The following is a 15752-nucleotide window of genomic DNA, read 5'->3' as shown; positions in this document are numbered from 1 at the left end:
AGCATTGGAAAGATTGTGATTATTTTTTTTATTTTTGATTACCTTCTAAGAACCTTTCATGGTTGTGTTGTTCCCAAGGGTCCATATTGGCCCATCTGTTTTGGATGAGAGGTGGACTGTACCAATGTAGTAGCGATAGGGGTGTGTGTCGATACAATACTAAATGAATAAGGTGGGAAATCTTGCGTGGCATTCAAGGCAAACCACAACATGTGTTTGCTTTCCTGAAGGGAGTACAAAAACACATTACCGCCCTGATTACCGTTCATTTTTAATCATAGAACGTTGTTAAGAATGCATAAGAATACCATCAGGGCGGGAAGTTGGTTGATCCTACCTTTCAGCGGTGGGAAGAAAGAGCTAGCTTCTTGCTGTGTCACCGAACAACACAAAATATCACCATTGTCTCGGAACTACAACAGAAAATAAGCTTTTTTCCACCGGACAACACAAAAAAATATCACGGGCTCACACGGGAAATATCAGCATTGTGAGTTTTTTGGTCTATCCGATAATGATGTCTTCTTTGCTGTTGCCAGTCCTGTGTAGCATCATCATCACCTGCAAGGCTGCATCCTCTGTTTCACGTAAGTCATCTTAAACGCACACATAACAGAATTAATTAGCTGGCTTTTTATTGGAGTATACCAGTGATGATAAACGAAAAGGTTTCATTTGACTTCATGATTATCATCTATATAGTTTTATATTATTTCAAATGATCATTTCATGTCACCTGTCATCCAATCAAAGCAGGCCTGCTCAGTTTGAAATAAGTGATATACAGTATACACACACACACACACACACACACACACACACAAACAGAAAGAGCAGTGAACATCAATTTGTTTATCGGATCTGACCATTATTTTGGTAAGCAATATTTGTCATATGTTTCTTGTATGGGATATGATATTCTATTTTGCAGGGCCATATCCGTATACGTCAGTCGGACTCTGCAACCGTGGAAGAAAGTGTAAAGCTGACAAAGCAAAGCAGTGTGATGAAAAAAAGGTGTTGTGCAATACACAGCATTTCTTGGAAGCACATCAGGAAGTCTGTGCCGCTTGTGCACCAAAGACCACAGCGGCAATAGATCCTAACTTCGTTTAAATTCATAGGTTCTCAAAGAATGTATTTCAATGTAGCACATAGACAAGACATAAACGGCTTCAAATGGTCGTGGTTTCATTTATTTGAAACAATGCAACGTTTGTTTGTTGTGAATGCAAGCTGCACAGTAGCTGTACAAGCTGCACAGTATCCTGATCACATACTTTTTCACCGAAATTGGCCGATACTGATTGATGTCTGATCGATCTGCGCAAAGACTAAATATACAAATAATAAGCATTGGGAAGACACATGTAAAGCCATAATATGTAGTATTTTAGACTGGAATGACGACTGCATTGTGTAGTTCTGAGCTGCTGATGCTAGGTTAGAGCTAGCCTATAGTAAATAAGTCTGTAGAGGAGAACGATGGGGGTACGTGTTGAACTGTTCATGTCGTGTTTGATCCTTCAGTGTCATTAGCCACGTTTACATGAGTTTTTCCTCTTTCCGAATGGAATCTTTCCGAATGACTTTTCTGAAAACAATGGTATAGATGTAAAGGAATATTTCAATTCCAATTATTGTCTACATGCCCCGCTATAATCAAACAAAATAGTCAATGGGAAATGTGCAGTAAAACGTAAACATCAACATCATGTGATACCGACTTAACCAAGTTTTTTTTTCTGGAATAACTCCGTATTGCAGCACCGGGGTTCGATTCCACTCTTGGCCATCTCTGTGTGGAGTTTGCATGTTCTCCCCGTGCATCCGGTTTCCTCCCACATTCCAAAAACATGCTAGGTTAATTGGCCACTCCAAATTTTCCATAGGTATGAATGTGAGTGTGAATGGTTGTTTGTCTATATGTGCCCTGTGATTGGCTGGCGACCAGTCCAGGGTGTACCCCGCCTCTCGCCCGAAGACAGCTGGGATAGGCTCCAGCACCCCCGCGACCCTTGTGAGGAATAAGCGGTAGAAAATGAATGAATGAATGAATGAACTCCGTATTGCCAGTTTTTCCTTCGCCCAGTCTTGAAATTTTATTTGGATCCAAAACAAACTTAATGCACATGGAAAGCTACTTGCCGACCGCCAATAAACAACAGAAGAAGAAAAACACGGCAAATAAGAACGTACCCTGACAACTTTCCATTTGAGCGGGTACAAGATACCTCAATCAGATTGGGGAAAGGAATATTCTACCCCTGTGAATTCCATTATATGTTCATTCGGATTGGCACTTTTCTTTGGGAATGAGGTGTATACAAAGGTTACATTCTTTCCGTTTGAGCAAATAAACCCAATGCAATTGGAATATTTGCGATCATGTGTACATGGCTATTTGTGAAGCAGACTTCACCAAGGGTTGATTATTAACCCACTAATTGGGAACGTGAGGAATGGGAACGTTACTTTACCCTACCGATGATGTGTTGTTGCGATCGCACAGATAGCCATCCTGACGTGATGTCATTCAGCCATCTTTACATGAATGAGACAATAGCCACCACAGGAAGTACACTGTCCACACAAATCAAGGAACTCGCTGACCTTTTAGTCTGTGTACGTTATAACTTATTTGTATCTAATATGTCTTATTTTCTTTAACTATGTCTACTACATTGGGTGATATGAGTGTAAATGTGACTACAGGGTTGTTATGTCAGGTCTAAGGGGCTCTAATAATGTTAAAACTATATTTAGAAGGTTGTAAACAGTTTTTCTATGATCTAACTACAAAAGCATTTGATTTATAAATTCACTTAACACGGTCAGCTGTGGAAACAATTGGTGGTGATAATTTATGTTTGGGATTATCGTGTTAAGAAACAAATGATAGAGGACTAGAAGATGTGATGAGGTAGTAAGCCTGAAACAAGCAAAGGCTGATGCTGATGCTAACTTTTGTACTTTGCACCGACGGGCTTCTAAATATAGAGCAGATACTTGATTTTGATAAAAGCACATTTTAGACTCATTTTGGAAGTCGTTGTTTTTTTTTTATAATCCTTGTTGTCTCTTTTTAAAGTGCGTGCCCATCTTAGGGTTTTTTGTTATGCATATTAGTAGCTCATTATAATGCATCCCGCCCGACACATGCACACACACAAAAGGTCTGTGACCCCTCCCCCATCAGGAATGACCGCCAGTTGTATTGTTTGGATGTTGAGAGTGACTTGGAGACTTTAACTCACATGGGAAGGATGTACATTTTGGGACGCATCATCGCTAGTGTACCTTTGATTCATGGGCGTTTCGGCCTTTCAACACTAGACGCCCTCATCAAAAACAGTCAACATCAAGCATGATGTGTCCCGTGCCCAATCAGGGCCTTGAAGGTGGGGGACTCTTGGGGCCTCTTCTGCAAGGTGCAAGGTGCATCCCAGGCGGGCCTGATTGGAAATCAGGTGGAGCTGGCATAAAGGAGGCAGACGGCTCGCCGCTCTCTTCCTGCTCTTCCAAACGTGGGTGTGAGAGAGTGTGAGTGAGAGTGAGTGACAGAGAGAGTGTGACCAAGCCAGAAGTGCCGTGTGAGCTCTGTACTGTTTGTGCGGCCATTTTGCAGGTACTGTATAGTTTGTGTTAATTGCTTCGCATGGTGTGCTGAGCTTTATTCAGATAGTTTTTGGTAAGTTTTGGGGTATTTTTGGTAACTTTTGCTTCACTAGTTTTGCACCCTAGTTTTGCATCCTAGTTTTGAGTTTTTTGTTTTGTCCCCAGGTTTTTTTTTAGGATTATTTCAAGCATTTCACTTTGTTAGTCCTATTCATGTCTCATTTAGACATAGACTTTCTTTATTGTCATTGTACAATAACACAGCAGTGAAATTTGCCAACGAAATGTCGTTGCCTGGCTCCCGTGTAATAATAAATAATAAATAATAATAATAATAATGTGGAGAATAAGTAGTATATTGGGTAATATGAGTGTAACGGTGTTATTGTAGTGCTCAACTAATGTTAAATTGTTTGTAGAAGGTTGTTTGCTCTAACTACAAAAACATCCATCCTTTTTCTATACCGCTTAATTAACCTCACTAGGGTATGCTGGAGCCTATCCCATCTAACCCAGGTCTTCTGGCCAAAATGCTAACCACTCAACCACTGTGCCCGCCACTAGTAAAACATTAATTCATTTATTTTCTATGACGGATTAATTTCAATGACAGATAGACTGCAGAGGTAGCGGAGCCGAGCTTAGACCTTACAAGAACATTATTCTGGGAACGTCTCCAAATTAGACAAGTGTACATCAACTTTGTGTGTTCTTTTTAGGGCGGTGTGAGGACATTCTGGCCACGCCTCTTCCCTACAGCTCCTTCACCAGCTCATCAGTGTACGGCCAAAGCTACGGAGCCGGTTATGCCAAGCTGAACCGCAACCAAGGTTTGAGTACTGTGTGTGGCCTTTTGTCACCCGCGGCTTGTTTCTTTATTAGCTATGATTTATCCTGGAACAGCAGTGTCCAACATTTATTGGCCCTCGGCACAAAGGAAACAGCAAAAAGGAACAAAAAGAGCCATTTTACGAGGAGCAAAATGAAGGGGGAAAAGTTGAGATATCAGAAACATAACAAAGAATAAAGTTGCAATTTTAGGGAAATTATGTTGGATAAAAGTTCTGATAATGGAGTCAAAGTGAAAACATTTATGAAAAGAAAATTTAAATATTTGTAAACAAAGAAAAAGGACCAAAAAAGTGTAATATAATGAGAAAAAGACCCAACTAATAAACATCTTTGCATATGTATTGTATATGTATGGGTTGGCCAGCATCCTTTAATTTGTCAGTATGGAGACCTTTGAGGGTGGGGAAGTGTGGATGCTCCTGTTCTAGAAAAAACCTGTAACATGTAGAAGGAGTGTGGGCCAACAAATGGCCACATCCACAGACAATGGGTCCGACAAACCTTTCTGTGCATTTTGCAGCATAGTCTCTCTAGTTATTTTTAGGATGACGTGTGTGCTGGATTAGCTGTCAATCAGAACACCCTAGTAAATGGGCACTAATTTGTCTCACTCTCTGGAGGCGCTGATGAGCGACTTTGGACACCCCCAACCTACTGTAGATCATTCTGAACTTTATTCTGTGGTTCTATGCTTCTCATACTGAAAATTCTCTGCACGTTTTTTGGAGGTTTGCCCATCATTTGTAATTTTTCTATGAAATATGAACATGTCTTTCTCTTTTCACTGTGGCCTAAAGGGCACTAACAATGCACAAATGTCCAACAACATTTTAGCGTTTTATATACAGTAAATGCAATAACAGGTACATTCACGATAACATGTAATATGTTTTAATTTTGCCATATTTGATAATTCTCTGGTAATGGTAATTGTTTTATTTCATTTGAACATGCATCAGATTACAATTGAGTGCATCACATAATCAGTTCCCAGTTCCACATGTCCAAAAGGGGTAGGAAGAAGCAAAGCTTATTAAATCCTACCCCTCCATCTGGTACTTTTACAATCACTAACTGTTACATTTGTTCACTTCCTGCTTTCCTTAATACAGTTTACTTTTACAATCAGTAACTGTTTCATTTGTTCACTTCCTGCTTTCCTTAATACAGTTTACTTTTACAATCAGTAACTGTTTCATTTGTTCACTTCCTGCTTTCCATAATACAGTTTAAGGGTTTTTTTTTGTTTTTTTTTTTTTTATAATTTTTTTTTAAACATGGGACTGGAACGTCTAACATTGATTTCACAGAGCCCCTAGATAGGACCTACAGCAGTGGGTAACGTGAGTGTCTGTTTGCAACTCCTAATCATGGCAGATTCTGTGAAAGCCGCAGACAACGACTACTTTTGGTCAAATCAGGAACTGGAACCTTATTCTTTTGAGCCTGAAGCGACAGAGGATGAGCTCCAAGTTTTATAAGTTAAGCAGGCAAGAAGAAAATCAAAACATTGAAGCAGATGGGGAGCAGATGAGTCAGGACACCAGCATGACTGCATCACAATGAACAAAGAATTGATACACATTCCATCTAGCCGTGTACAACTAACTGCTACAGTAATGCGTGTTAGCTGCTACAATAACAATGTTACTGTCTCTTAATTTAGACACACTACAGGTCAGTTATGTAAATAGCACATTGTTGGTCTCACACAGAAAAGGCAAAGACGTGTGGTCATGTTTCATATCAGATTTGGGGGCAAAATTCCCCCCAAAAGTGCAGTTTTCCTTGAAGTGGTTCCTGTTGCTTGAACATTAATTTTTTTCCTCCAAAACCAGGTGCTGGAGGCTGGTCTCCATCAGACACAGACCGTTACCAGTGGTTACAGGTGGACTTGGGTGCGAGAAAGCAAGTTGTTGCCATAGCGACACAGGGCCGCTATAGCAGCTCTGATTGGACCAGCAAATACCAACTTCTTTACAGTGACACGCAAAAAAACTGGAGGCCTTATCTACAGGATGGGAACATCTGGGTAAGGAATCTGGTATTGGAAGGATTTTGTTACTTTAAAGTTCTGTACATCACAAATTATTTTTAGATTTTATATATACATATATATATATAAAACATTCTGACTTTTCCCCTGATATAAAAAAGAAGCTGTCAAAGTGAAATATAAATAATAATAATAATATAATAATAAAATATTTTTATATTATTATTATTTATATTATATTATTATTAATAAACCACATTATTATTTATATTATTATATAATAATAATATAACTACAACACCCGTCACCAGACATTCTATACACTATACATACATTAGCATTTCCTCATATTTAGAAGACTTCCTTTATTGACATTGCACAAAGACACAGCAGTGAAATTGCCAACGAAATGTCGAAATGTATTTCTCTCTTGTTTAAATGTCGTTGGAATTTTAATGAACAACCTACTTGGTTGGACACAAGAAGTTATGGACTCGCAGCACCTCTCACGGCCCTTTGCTGTTCGGCTGTGTGGCGTTTTTGTGTCCTTGTTGAAGCGTGTTGCTCCTGCTGTCATGTTTATTCCCAGCTTTTGGGTTTTGTCAGGGGGGTGAGGGCTTGTGACCGTGCAGCGTTCTGAGTCGCACTGTTGGTTATTGTTTACAGTATTGATGGTGAGCAAACAGCACTGTTAGCTAGTTTGCTAGCCTACAATGACCACAACAGGAGACTTTTTGACTTGTGGGCAGCATTGAGTTAAAGCAAACGGATTATTCTCATTTTTTTAGCCTTTGTATTGAGTTGTGGTCTCTTATAGAGCAGCTACTCACCATAAGAAAACTTAGATCTTCCAGAATCTATACCTATTCCATCTGCATTTTTTTGCATTTGTGCTTCCTGCCAAAACGGTCTGTTTTAATGTATTCCACCTACAGCCCACCTCCGGGCACGCCCACTTCGCTGTGATTGGTCACACACCCAAAGTGCTTCTTAATTAGGAAGCATATAAGGAAGTCCGCCCCTCTGTGACATCACAAAGGGGCAGTTTTACCACGCCTTTTGAAACGGAGCGTTTTGAGCCATCCCAAACGTCTTTCAGGGCTCACTTCCAAATACGCAAACCTCATTATCTGAAACTTTGGCATGGTTTAACACCAGAATACAACATTCTAACTACTTTTATAGGTCATAAAAGTGGTCAAATCACCACCTGCCTGTGGTTCTGTCTCCTTCCAGACGTTTGAGGGCAACGTGAACAGCGAGGGCGTGGTTCGTTACCAGCTGCAGCACACCATTCTGGCCCGCTACATCCGCTTTGTCCCACTTCAAAAGAGCCAAGGGGGGCGCGTCGGAGTACGTCTGGAGCTTTACGGCTGCTCATACTGTGAGTGGTTTTCATGAACTTTCCCAGGCTGATGTTCACACTACAAACCCAATTTTGAAGCCGTTCTGTCCTCACTGTCGTTTGGAGTTCAAGCATCTGCTCTATCTGAGTTGTTTGTTTTGGTATATTATATATATGAATATATATATATATATATATATATATAATTCAACTTAAGGGGGGGCTTTTCAACTCAAGTGGAGTGATGGCTGCAATAATATATGGACATGAAGACATGGGGAGTGCTTATTCAATATGACCTCATACACAGCATATTTGTACTATACAATATATTGCAGATTGCATTGAGTTGAGTTGCTCCAATTGTGTGAGTACTTGGTGTGATGCTGGGAAACAACACAATGACATGCAACGGGACGAATGAACACACAGGAACTAAAACCAGAAAGAAACTAACATACTAGAGTCCCTACAGCCTTGAGCGTGTCGACTCGTCCAAGTTCATATCTTCTGTACTTTTCCAACCTTTTTAGGGGCTGATGTGATCAGTTTTGACGGCCATGGAATCATCCCCTACCGCTTCAGAAGTAAAAAGATGAAGATTGCCAAGGATGTCATTGCTCTCAAGTTTAGAACCACAGTTGGAGATGGCGTGCTGCTCCACGGAGAGGGACAACAAGGAGACTACATTTCTCTGGAGCTTCAAAGGGCTCGGCTTCAGCTGAGCATCAACCTTGGTAGGCGTCACTTTCATACACGTTCAGGGACAGGAACGGTGTCTCGTACGTTTGACCTGTAAACATTCTTCTGCCCTCCCAGGCAGTAACCAGTATGGCTCTATCCAGGGTCATACGTCTGTGACCAGTGGAAGTTTACTTGATGACGACCACTGGCACAACGTCGTCATACAGCGTTACCGAAGGAACGTCAACTTCACCCTGGATCATCATGTTCATAATTTCAGGACCAATGGAGAGTTTGGCCACCTGGACTTGGACTATGAGGTAAAACAACTCATCCCTCGCTCCTCGTTCTATTTTGGAATTCAAGTCATGAACAAGTGAATGCAACACTGCTGTCTTCCTGCAGATTAGCTTTGGGGGGTTGCCTCCATCAGCAAAGTCGAGCTCAGGGGGTGGAGAGAACTTTGTGGGCTGCATGGAGGGGATCACCTACAATGGCGACAACATAACCAACTTGGTCCGCAGAGGCAAAGTGGACACGTCCAGCTTTGTAAGACAACCTTCTCTTCTTGTATGTATCTTAACCTTTATTTAACCAGGTAGAAAACCCATTGAGATCGAAGATCACTTTTGCAAGGGTGACCTGGCCAAGAGGTCAGCGCACATGTCAATACATAAATACATTACAATAATGCAAGGATGTATGTAATGTAATCTGCAGGATTGTTTTACCTTACCTTTACATATGACACAGGGTGGAATGGTATGTTGTTTTATCACATACTACAGTATTAATTGGCCCTGTACCCTAGAAACCGCCCATGAATGATACGGGAAAAGGCTGAAATGATACTGTGTCAAAGCCCAGGACAGTGATACTGATAAAATATAGAGTTTAACCATGTCCAGTGTCAGCCCCCGTAGCTGTCCACTCAGAGCGCGCTGCTCTGGTATCGTGCCCGTGAAACAACCAATCAGAGAACAGCACACGAGTGCTTAGTGCCTAGTGCTTCTCCAGTCACCAAAAAAACCAAACTTGATTAATGGAACTTTAATTGTCAGACATTGATAAGATAAGACTGTTGATAAAATATTATTGTTGAAATATTTTTGCAATCGCGTGCCAGTATGAGCTGATACTGACACTTGGGGGCATGATACCTGGCCTGATACCAGACAAACAATGTGATAACAGATAAGTAACAGATCGGTACGTCCGTTCTTGTTGTTAAAGTCATGTTTAAGTTCATTAAGTAAATACCAGTAAATACAGTGGCAATCAGGGAGATACACGCAGCAACATTGAATGATCTTAAGCCAAAATATACAAACATTATCAAACACGTGTATTGGGAAAATGCTGGAAATAAAAACAAAAAAACTGGGATCAAAAACAAATGCATAAGACAAATGGTGCACATGTACACAAATGTACACAACCCCTCAAAAGTCTGCATGACGGAAACACAACAAAACAAAAAAAACACAGAAAAGATTGCCAGGCAGTCAGGAAACTAGCAAGATGAGCGTATAGTTAGTGTCATGATACAAGTCGTACCGCAAACACGATCATCTCTGCACATGTGTGAAATCTATGTCACTTCATCCTATTGCATATTTTTACAACAAGATGACGTGCTGTGGTAGTTATCATTCTTTAAATGTATTAACATAAATGGTCAACAGCCAAACTTGATATGTAATATACTGCACAACAAAATAAAAGTAACACATTGTTACTAAAGGATCTGAAGAAATAAAATATTCTGATGAAATAAAAAAAAAAGGTAATTAGTGAATTGTCCTTCAATGGTGACGCTTTAACTCTTGGATCTCCTCTCTCCTTTCTCCTCTGTCTCTTCCCTACAGCGCAACCTAACATTTTCATGTGCCGAGTCCAACTCCTTCCCCGTCTTCTTCAATTCCTCATCCTTTCTGCAGTTTCCTGGTCAGACTGACAGTGACACCCTGTCTGTCAGTCTGTCTTTCAGGACGTGGAACCCAAATGGACTGCTGCTTTTCACAGCCCTGGCCGATGGCTGGGTGGAGGTGGGGATGACAGAGGGCAAGATCACCGTGTATATGAATGTGACGCAGAAGAAGAACACGCATATTGACATCTCCTCAGGTGAGCTCGACTCGTACGTCTGCATTAGGGTGGAAGTCTCTTCTAGACACACAGTGATGGTGTTTATTAAAACGCTGTTACTAATGTTGTTAACTAACTAGTCGCGCGCAGACCTCACAGCTAGGAGACCAGGGTTCAATTCCACCCTCGGCCATCTCTGTGTGGAGTTTGCATGTTCTCCCCGTGCATGCGTGGGTTTTCTCCGGGTACTCCGGTTTCCTCCCACATTCCAAAAACATGCTAGGTTAATTGGTGACTCCAAATTGTCCATAGGTATGAATGTGAGTGTGAATGGTTGTTTGTCTATATGTGCCCTGTGATTGGCTGGCGACTAGTCCAGGGTGTACCCCGCTTCTTGCCCGAAGACAGCTGGGATAGGCTCCAGCACCCCCGCGACCCTTGTGAGGAAAAGCGGTAGAAAATGAATGAATGAACTTTTTTCACTTAACTTATGCAAACCATGCAAATACACATTTTCACCCTGAATTGCTATAAAATGAATGTTCATTGAATTATGTTTCACGTTAATCAACATAATAAGGTTTATGTTTTGTCAGTGTGTATGAATAGGGGGGTATATGGTCAAATGTCTGAAGTAAAAAATGTAGGAACCACTGGTCTAACGATCCAGGAGGCTTCTACTGGTGCAATCATATCTCTCGCTTGCCAAAGCAGATATCTGATCGTATCGGTTTATCGTTCCCCTCCCCAGTGTGCATAATACCGTCATTTTGTCTTTCAGGTTCCAGTCTGAATGATGGCCAGTGGCACAGCGTCCACCTGAATGCTTTGGAGAACTATGCCATGCTGACAGTGGATGGAGACGAGGCATCCACAGTCAGAACAGCTATCCCGGTCCAGATCATGACGGGGGGAACGTACTACTTTGGAGGTATGGTGTTACCACTACATTTCTTTGTGTGTTTGAAGATTTCAGATTTTCAGATTTTGGTGTATATTTGTGAGATATACAGTATGTATACACAGAATATTCCATAACTAGATGGATGGATGGATGAATTTCCTTTATTGTCATTGCACAATAACACAGCAGTGAAATTGCGAAATGTCGTTGGTTGTTTGTCTATATGTGCCCTGTGATTGGCTGGCGACCAGTGCAGGGTGTACCCCGCCTCTTGCCCGAAGACAGCTGGGATAGGCTCCAGCACCCCCATGACCCTCATGAGGAAAAAGCGGTAGAAAATGAATGAATGAATATCTTCATTTTAGTGTAGTGTTGCTTCACTGTGTTGACCAACTAGTACATCTCAAAGCAGAGATGCAGTTTTTTTTTAAAGGGGACCTATGATGCTTTTCCCGCTTTTCTAACCCATAAATGTAGTTAGAGTGTATTCTGGTGTTAAATCATGCCAAAGTTTCAGATAATCAGGTGTGTGTTTTTGGAAGTGAGCCCTGAAAGAAGGTTTGGATGGCTCGGTATGCTCTATTGATGTGAGTTCTACTCACATCAATGCGTTCCCGACTTCCTTATATGGGCTGCAGATGGTCTGCACTCAGTAAACATAGACCTATGTATTCGAAAGTCCTCTGGAGTGCTTAGGCGTGTGACCAATCAGCTTACGTAGAAGAGGGCCGGGGGTAAAGTAAATTTAAAAAGACTGTTCGGGTTCGGAAGCAGAATCTGGAAGATTAGGAGTCTGCAACACAATAAAACGAGCATAATAGGTCCCATTTAAAATATATTGTGTAACTTCTTAACATATCTACATGTGTTGCTGTACACCGAAGTGGCGCTTGCATCAATATTTCCTGACTGGAAGAAGTTAGGACACTGTGTGCTAGTTCCTGATGATGACTGTAACTTATACTCTATTGCTACTGTGTGAGGGAAGTGAAAGTACCACTATATTGTTTTCAAGGTTACTTCCCACAGACGACCACACACACACCCCAGCGTCCCTTTCAGGGCTGCATGCAGATGATTCACATCGATGACCATCTGGCTGACCTCAGAGCTGTGGAACAAGGTCTCATCGGAAGCTTTGAAAATGTTAGCCTGGATATGTGTGCTATCGTTGACAGGTAAACTATTACGTAATGGGTTGGGTGATATGCCCATGTTTTAGGGATGTAGTATCACCAAATGACGATATAAAAGGATATATTATTTAAATTCAGCTGAGTCTTGCTTAAAAAGCTACACGCCTTAAGCCATATAATTGAAAACTGGAATGCCTGCTGAAGGAAGATGTAGCCACCCATGCAATTCCAACTGCATTTGTCCAATAGTGTGGAATGGTGGTAGTGTGTCGCCTGTGTGTTGAGAAAGTCTGTATGACCGGTTGTGTACAAAAATAAACTTCCTGTCATTTTCACCCAGAACCTGCACGTCGTCATGGGGCATTACGCTCCTTCCACGCACCAAACCACGCTAGCATGCTAAACTAATGCTAGGAGTCCACTGAGCCGGCGCCAGTTGGTGCCAGTTCGCGCCAAAGGATATGTGATTGGCGCATAGTGTCTCCATGTGGCGCCGAATTAATTTTCACTCGGCATGTTGCCATGTTGCCGTTATTCGGCACCACAGTGAGCCACTACGCGCCAATCACATAATGTTTGGCGCAAAACTGGCACCAACTGGCGCCGGCCCAGTGGACTCCTAGCATGGCTCATGCCATTACATTCCAGTGGATTCCAATAGGCAGATTGTTTGCGCCATTACATTGAAGTGGATTCCAATAGGCGGATTGTTTGTGCCATTACATTCCAGTGGATTCCAATAGGTGGATTATTTGCGCCATTACATTCCAGTGGATTCCAATAGGCAGATTGTTTGCGCCATTACATTGAAGTGGATTCCAATAGGCGGATTGTTTGTGCCATTACATTCCAGTGGATTATTTGCGCCATTACATTCCAGTGGATTCCAATAGGCGATGTGTTTATGACATTTGGTTCCACTTGGTGGACACTTTACGCCAATTGCTTGATGCAAGTGGTGCGACGGAGAGTTTAAAAATGTTAAAATTTTCTTGCCGGCAAACTCAATTTACGTTACGGAACCACCACAAGGCAGTTTGAGCCACTGAACGCCACTCGGAACCTTATTGGTGACAGTAGGCGCCACAGCAAATTGCATTGGCGCCAACTGGCACCAACTGGTACCGGCTCACGCTCTGAGGAGGAGGCAGTTTAGTGATTGGGTACCAGTATTGAGTGATCGGTCGAGTAAGTACTTTGTTCACCTGTGTGCCACGCTAGGTGTGTTCCCAACCACTGTGAGCATGGCTCCCGCTGTTCTCAGACATGGGATGCATTCAGCTGCAACTGTACCGGTACTGGATACACCGGAGCGACTTGCCATACGTGTAAGTAGACACACACACACACATGGCCTATGTCTGTGCTTTGACTGCTGAGCTATGTCTCCTCTGTAGCCATGTTTCAGCAGTCGTGTGAGGACTACAAGCACCAGGGTAAGACCTCTGGGACTTACTGGATCGACCCTGATGGCAGCGGTCCTATCAGGCCCTTCAAAGTTATGTGTGACATGACAGGTGAGCAGAATAAGTGAAGGGATCCTCAGGGATCCTCAGGGATCCTCAGTTACATTTATCAAAAGGCAATCATTTTTCCCGACATACACAGTGAGGACAAAATGGTTATGGTTTAATCCATTTTGAACATGCATACAAGTTACAGTACAGTTAGTACAGTTCACAGTTTCCCATGTTCAAAAAGGACTATGAAGAAACAAAGCTTACACAAAGGCGACCTCATGCTCATTTGTCCACACTTTTGTATTGAGTTGTGGACTTCTATAGAGCAGCTGCACACAATAAACGGCACAGAAAACCTTTTAGATTGTCCAGAATCTGCACCTATTCCAGCTGTATTTCCTTGCATTTGTGCTTCCTGCCAAAACCGTCTGTTTTAATTTATTCCACCCAGTGGTGCCCAAAGTGCTTCCTAACTACAACTGGGTGGGTGGAAGTGTGTGCATGTGTGTGTGTGTGTATGTGTCTAATATGGAGGGTGGGAGGGAGGGGCTTTCTTTGTAATTGTTTTCTTTTTAATTGTGGTAATTGTTTTTAATTCTGTAAAGCACTTTGTGTTGCATGTCCTTGCAGGAAATGTGCTCTACAAATAAAGTTGATTTGATTTTAAACGAGCGCCACTTTCTAATATGGTGGGCATAGGAGTTTATATATATATATATATATATATATATATATATGGACTAAATGGATGCCTGTCAAAGGATCTAAATACTTATTTGTTTAGACAAACATTTTAACCTACACCCAGACTTGTTGATTATTGATCACTTACTCACTTTTTATGCAGACTTTCCATGCATCCAGGTGAGATTGAATTAAGTCGTGTTTCTATGATTTTTTTTTTATCAAATTGCTGTCACTCACAACTTTCTTTGTCCCCATGGTGGGTTATTTGGCAGTCACAATCAATACAAAATCCTATAATTGGCCAGTAAATCAGCGACACAAACAGTAGCTTCTGCATGTGTGTGTGCTGCAGAGGAGTGATGACTTTAGTGGACGATGCTGTGTGAGCTATAACGCTGTACACCTTGTCCAAGCCCTCATTCTTGTGCTACGTTGTAATGTCACAGATTAATAACTCTTAATAACGGCTACAGTGACTGAATAATGTATCCTTTGTTTTAGAGGAAAAGGTTTGGACCACAGTGAAGAACAACCTTGCTACTCAGACATCGGTCACCACTGCCGGCAGGGAGGAGAGCGTCGTGCTGCAGATCTCCTACAATGTGACCCATGAACAGGTACAAACAGCTTAATATAAGATGGCATGTTTAATGAATGGAACAGTCTTCACTTTGTTGTCTCTTGGGGATGGAAACGTGATCAGTGTTTGTTGTTAAAAAAAAAAAAAAAAAAAAAAAAAGTTTTAAAAATACTACTATTTAGTTTAAAGTAAAGTATATTAGAATTGCTGACGTTTTGAAATGTCCTCTTAAACCAGATACTCCGTTATTTTGTTACTAGCTGAGGATTTGAGCATAGCTAAAGGTTTGTTAGAAAAAGATTACATTTGATTTTTTCTATATTTATTTAAAGAAAAAGAAATGGCACAGTTTATTTTAACAGCTATTTTTAGATGAGATTTATGATGTAAATCTTGCATGGA

At 41.4% G+C, this 15752-nt stretch overlaps 1 protein-coding gene across 1 annotated transcript in view; it reads left to right on the top strand.

Moving 5' to 3' along the window:
- Positions 1 to 17: 17 nt before the first annotated feature.
- Positions 18 to 15752, top strand: part of cntnap2b (contactin associated protein 2b) — a 38769-nt gene continuing 23034 nt past the window's right edge. The window contains exons 1-13 of the mRNA XM_058074037.2: positions 18 to 587; positions 4338 to 4448; positions 6309 to 6502; positions 7703 to 7850; positions 8345 to 8548; positions 8631 to 8815; positions 8901 to 9044; positions 10364 to 10622; positions 11365 to 11514; positions 12503 to 12665; positions 13845 to 13951; positions 14021 to 14140; positions 15272 to 15387. Coding sequence (XP_057930020.2) covers positions 515 to 587; positions 4338 to 4448; positions 6309 to 6502; positions 7703 to 7850; positions 8345 to 8548; positions 8631 to 8815; positions 8901 to 9044; positions 10364 to 10622; positions 11365 to 11514; positions 12503 to 12665; positions 13845 to 13951; positions 14021 to 14140; positions 15272 to 15387 — 1974 coding nt within the window. The 5' untranslated portion in view covers positions 18 to 514. The remainder of the gene's footprint in view (positions 588 to 4337; positions 4449 to 6308; positions 6503 to 7702; positions 7851 to 8344; positions 8549 to 8630; positions 8816 to 8900; positions 9045 to 10363; positions 10623 to 11364; positions 11515 to 12502; positions 12666 to 13844; positions 13952 to 14020; positions 14141 to 15271; positions 15388 to 15752) is intronic.

This window comes from Doryrhamphus excisus, linkage group LG11 (genome assembly GCF_037039965.1).
Source record: "Doryrhamphus excisus strain RoL-2023G ecotype Guam linkage group LG11, RoL_Dexc_Guam_v1.1, whole genome shotgun sequence".
Classification (NCBI taxonomy): domain Eukaryota; kingdom Metazoa; phylum Chordata; class Actinopteri; order Syngnathiformes; family Syngnathidae; genus Doryrhamphus; species Doryrhamphus excisus.
Note: the sequence above shows the minus strand (reverse complement) of the source record. Positions and strands in the feature narration are given on the sequence as shown.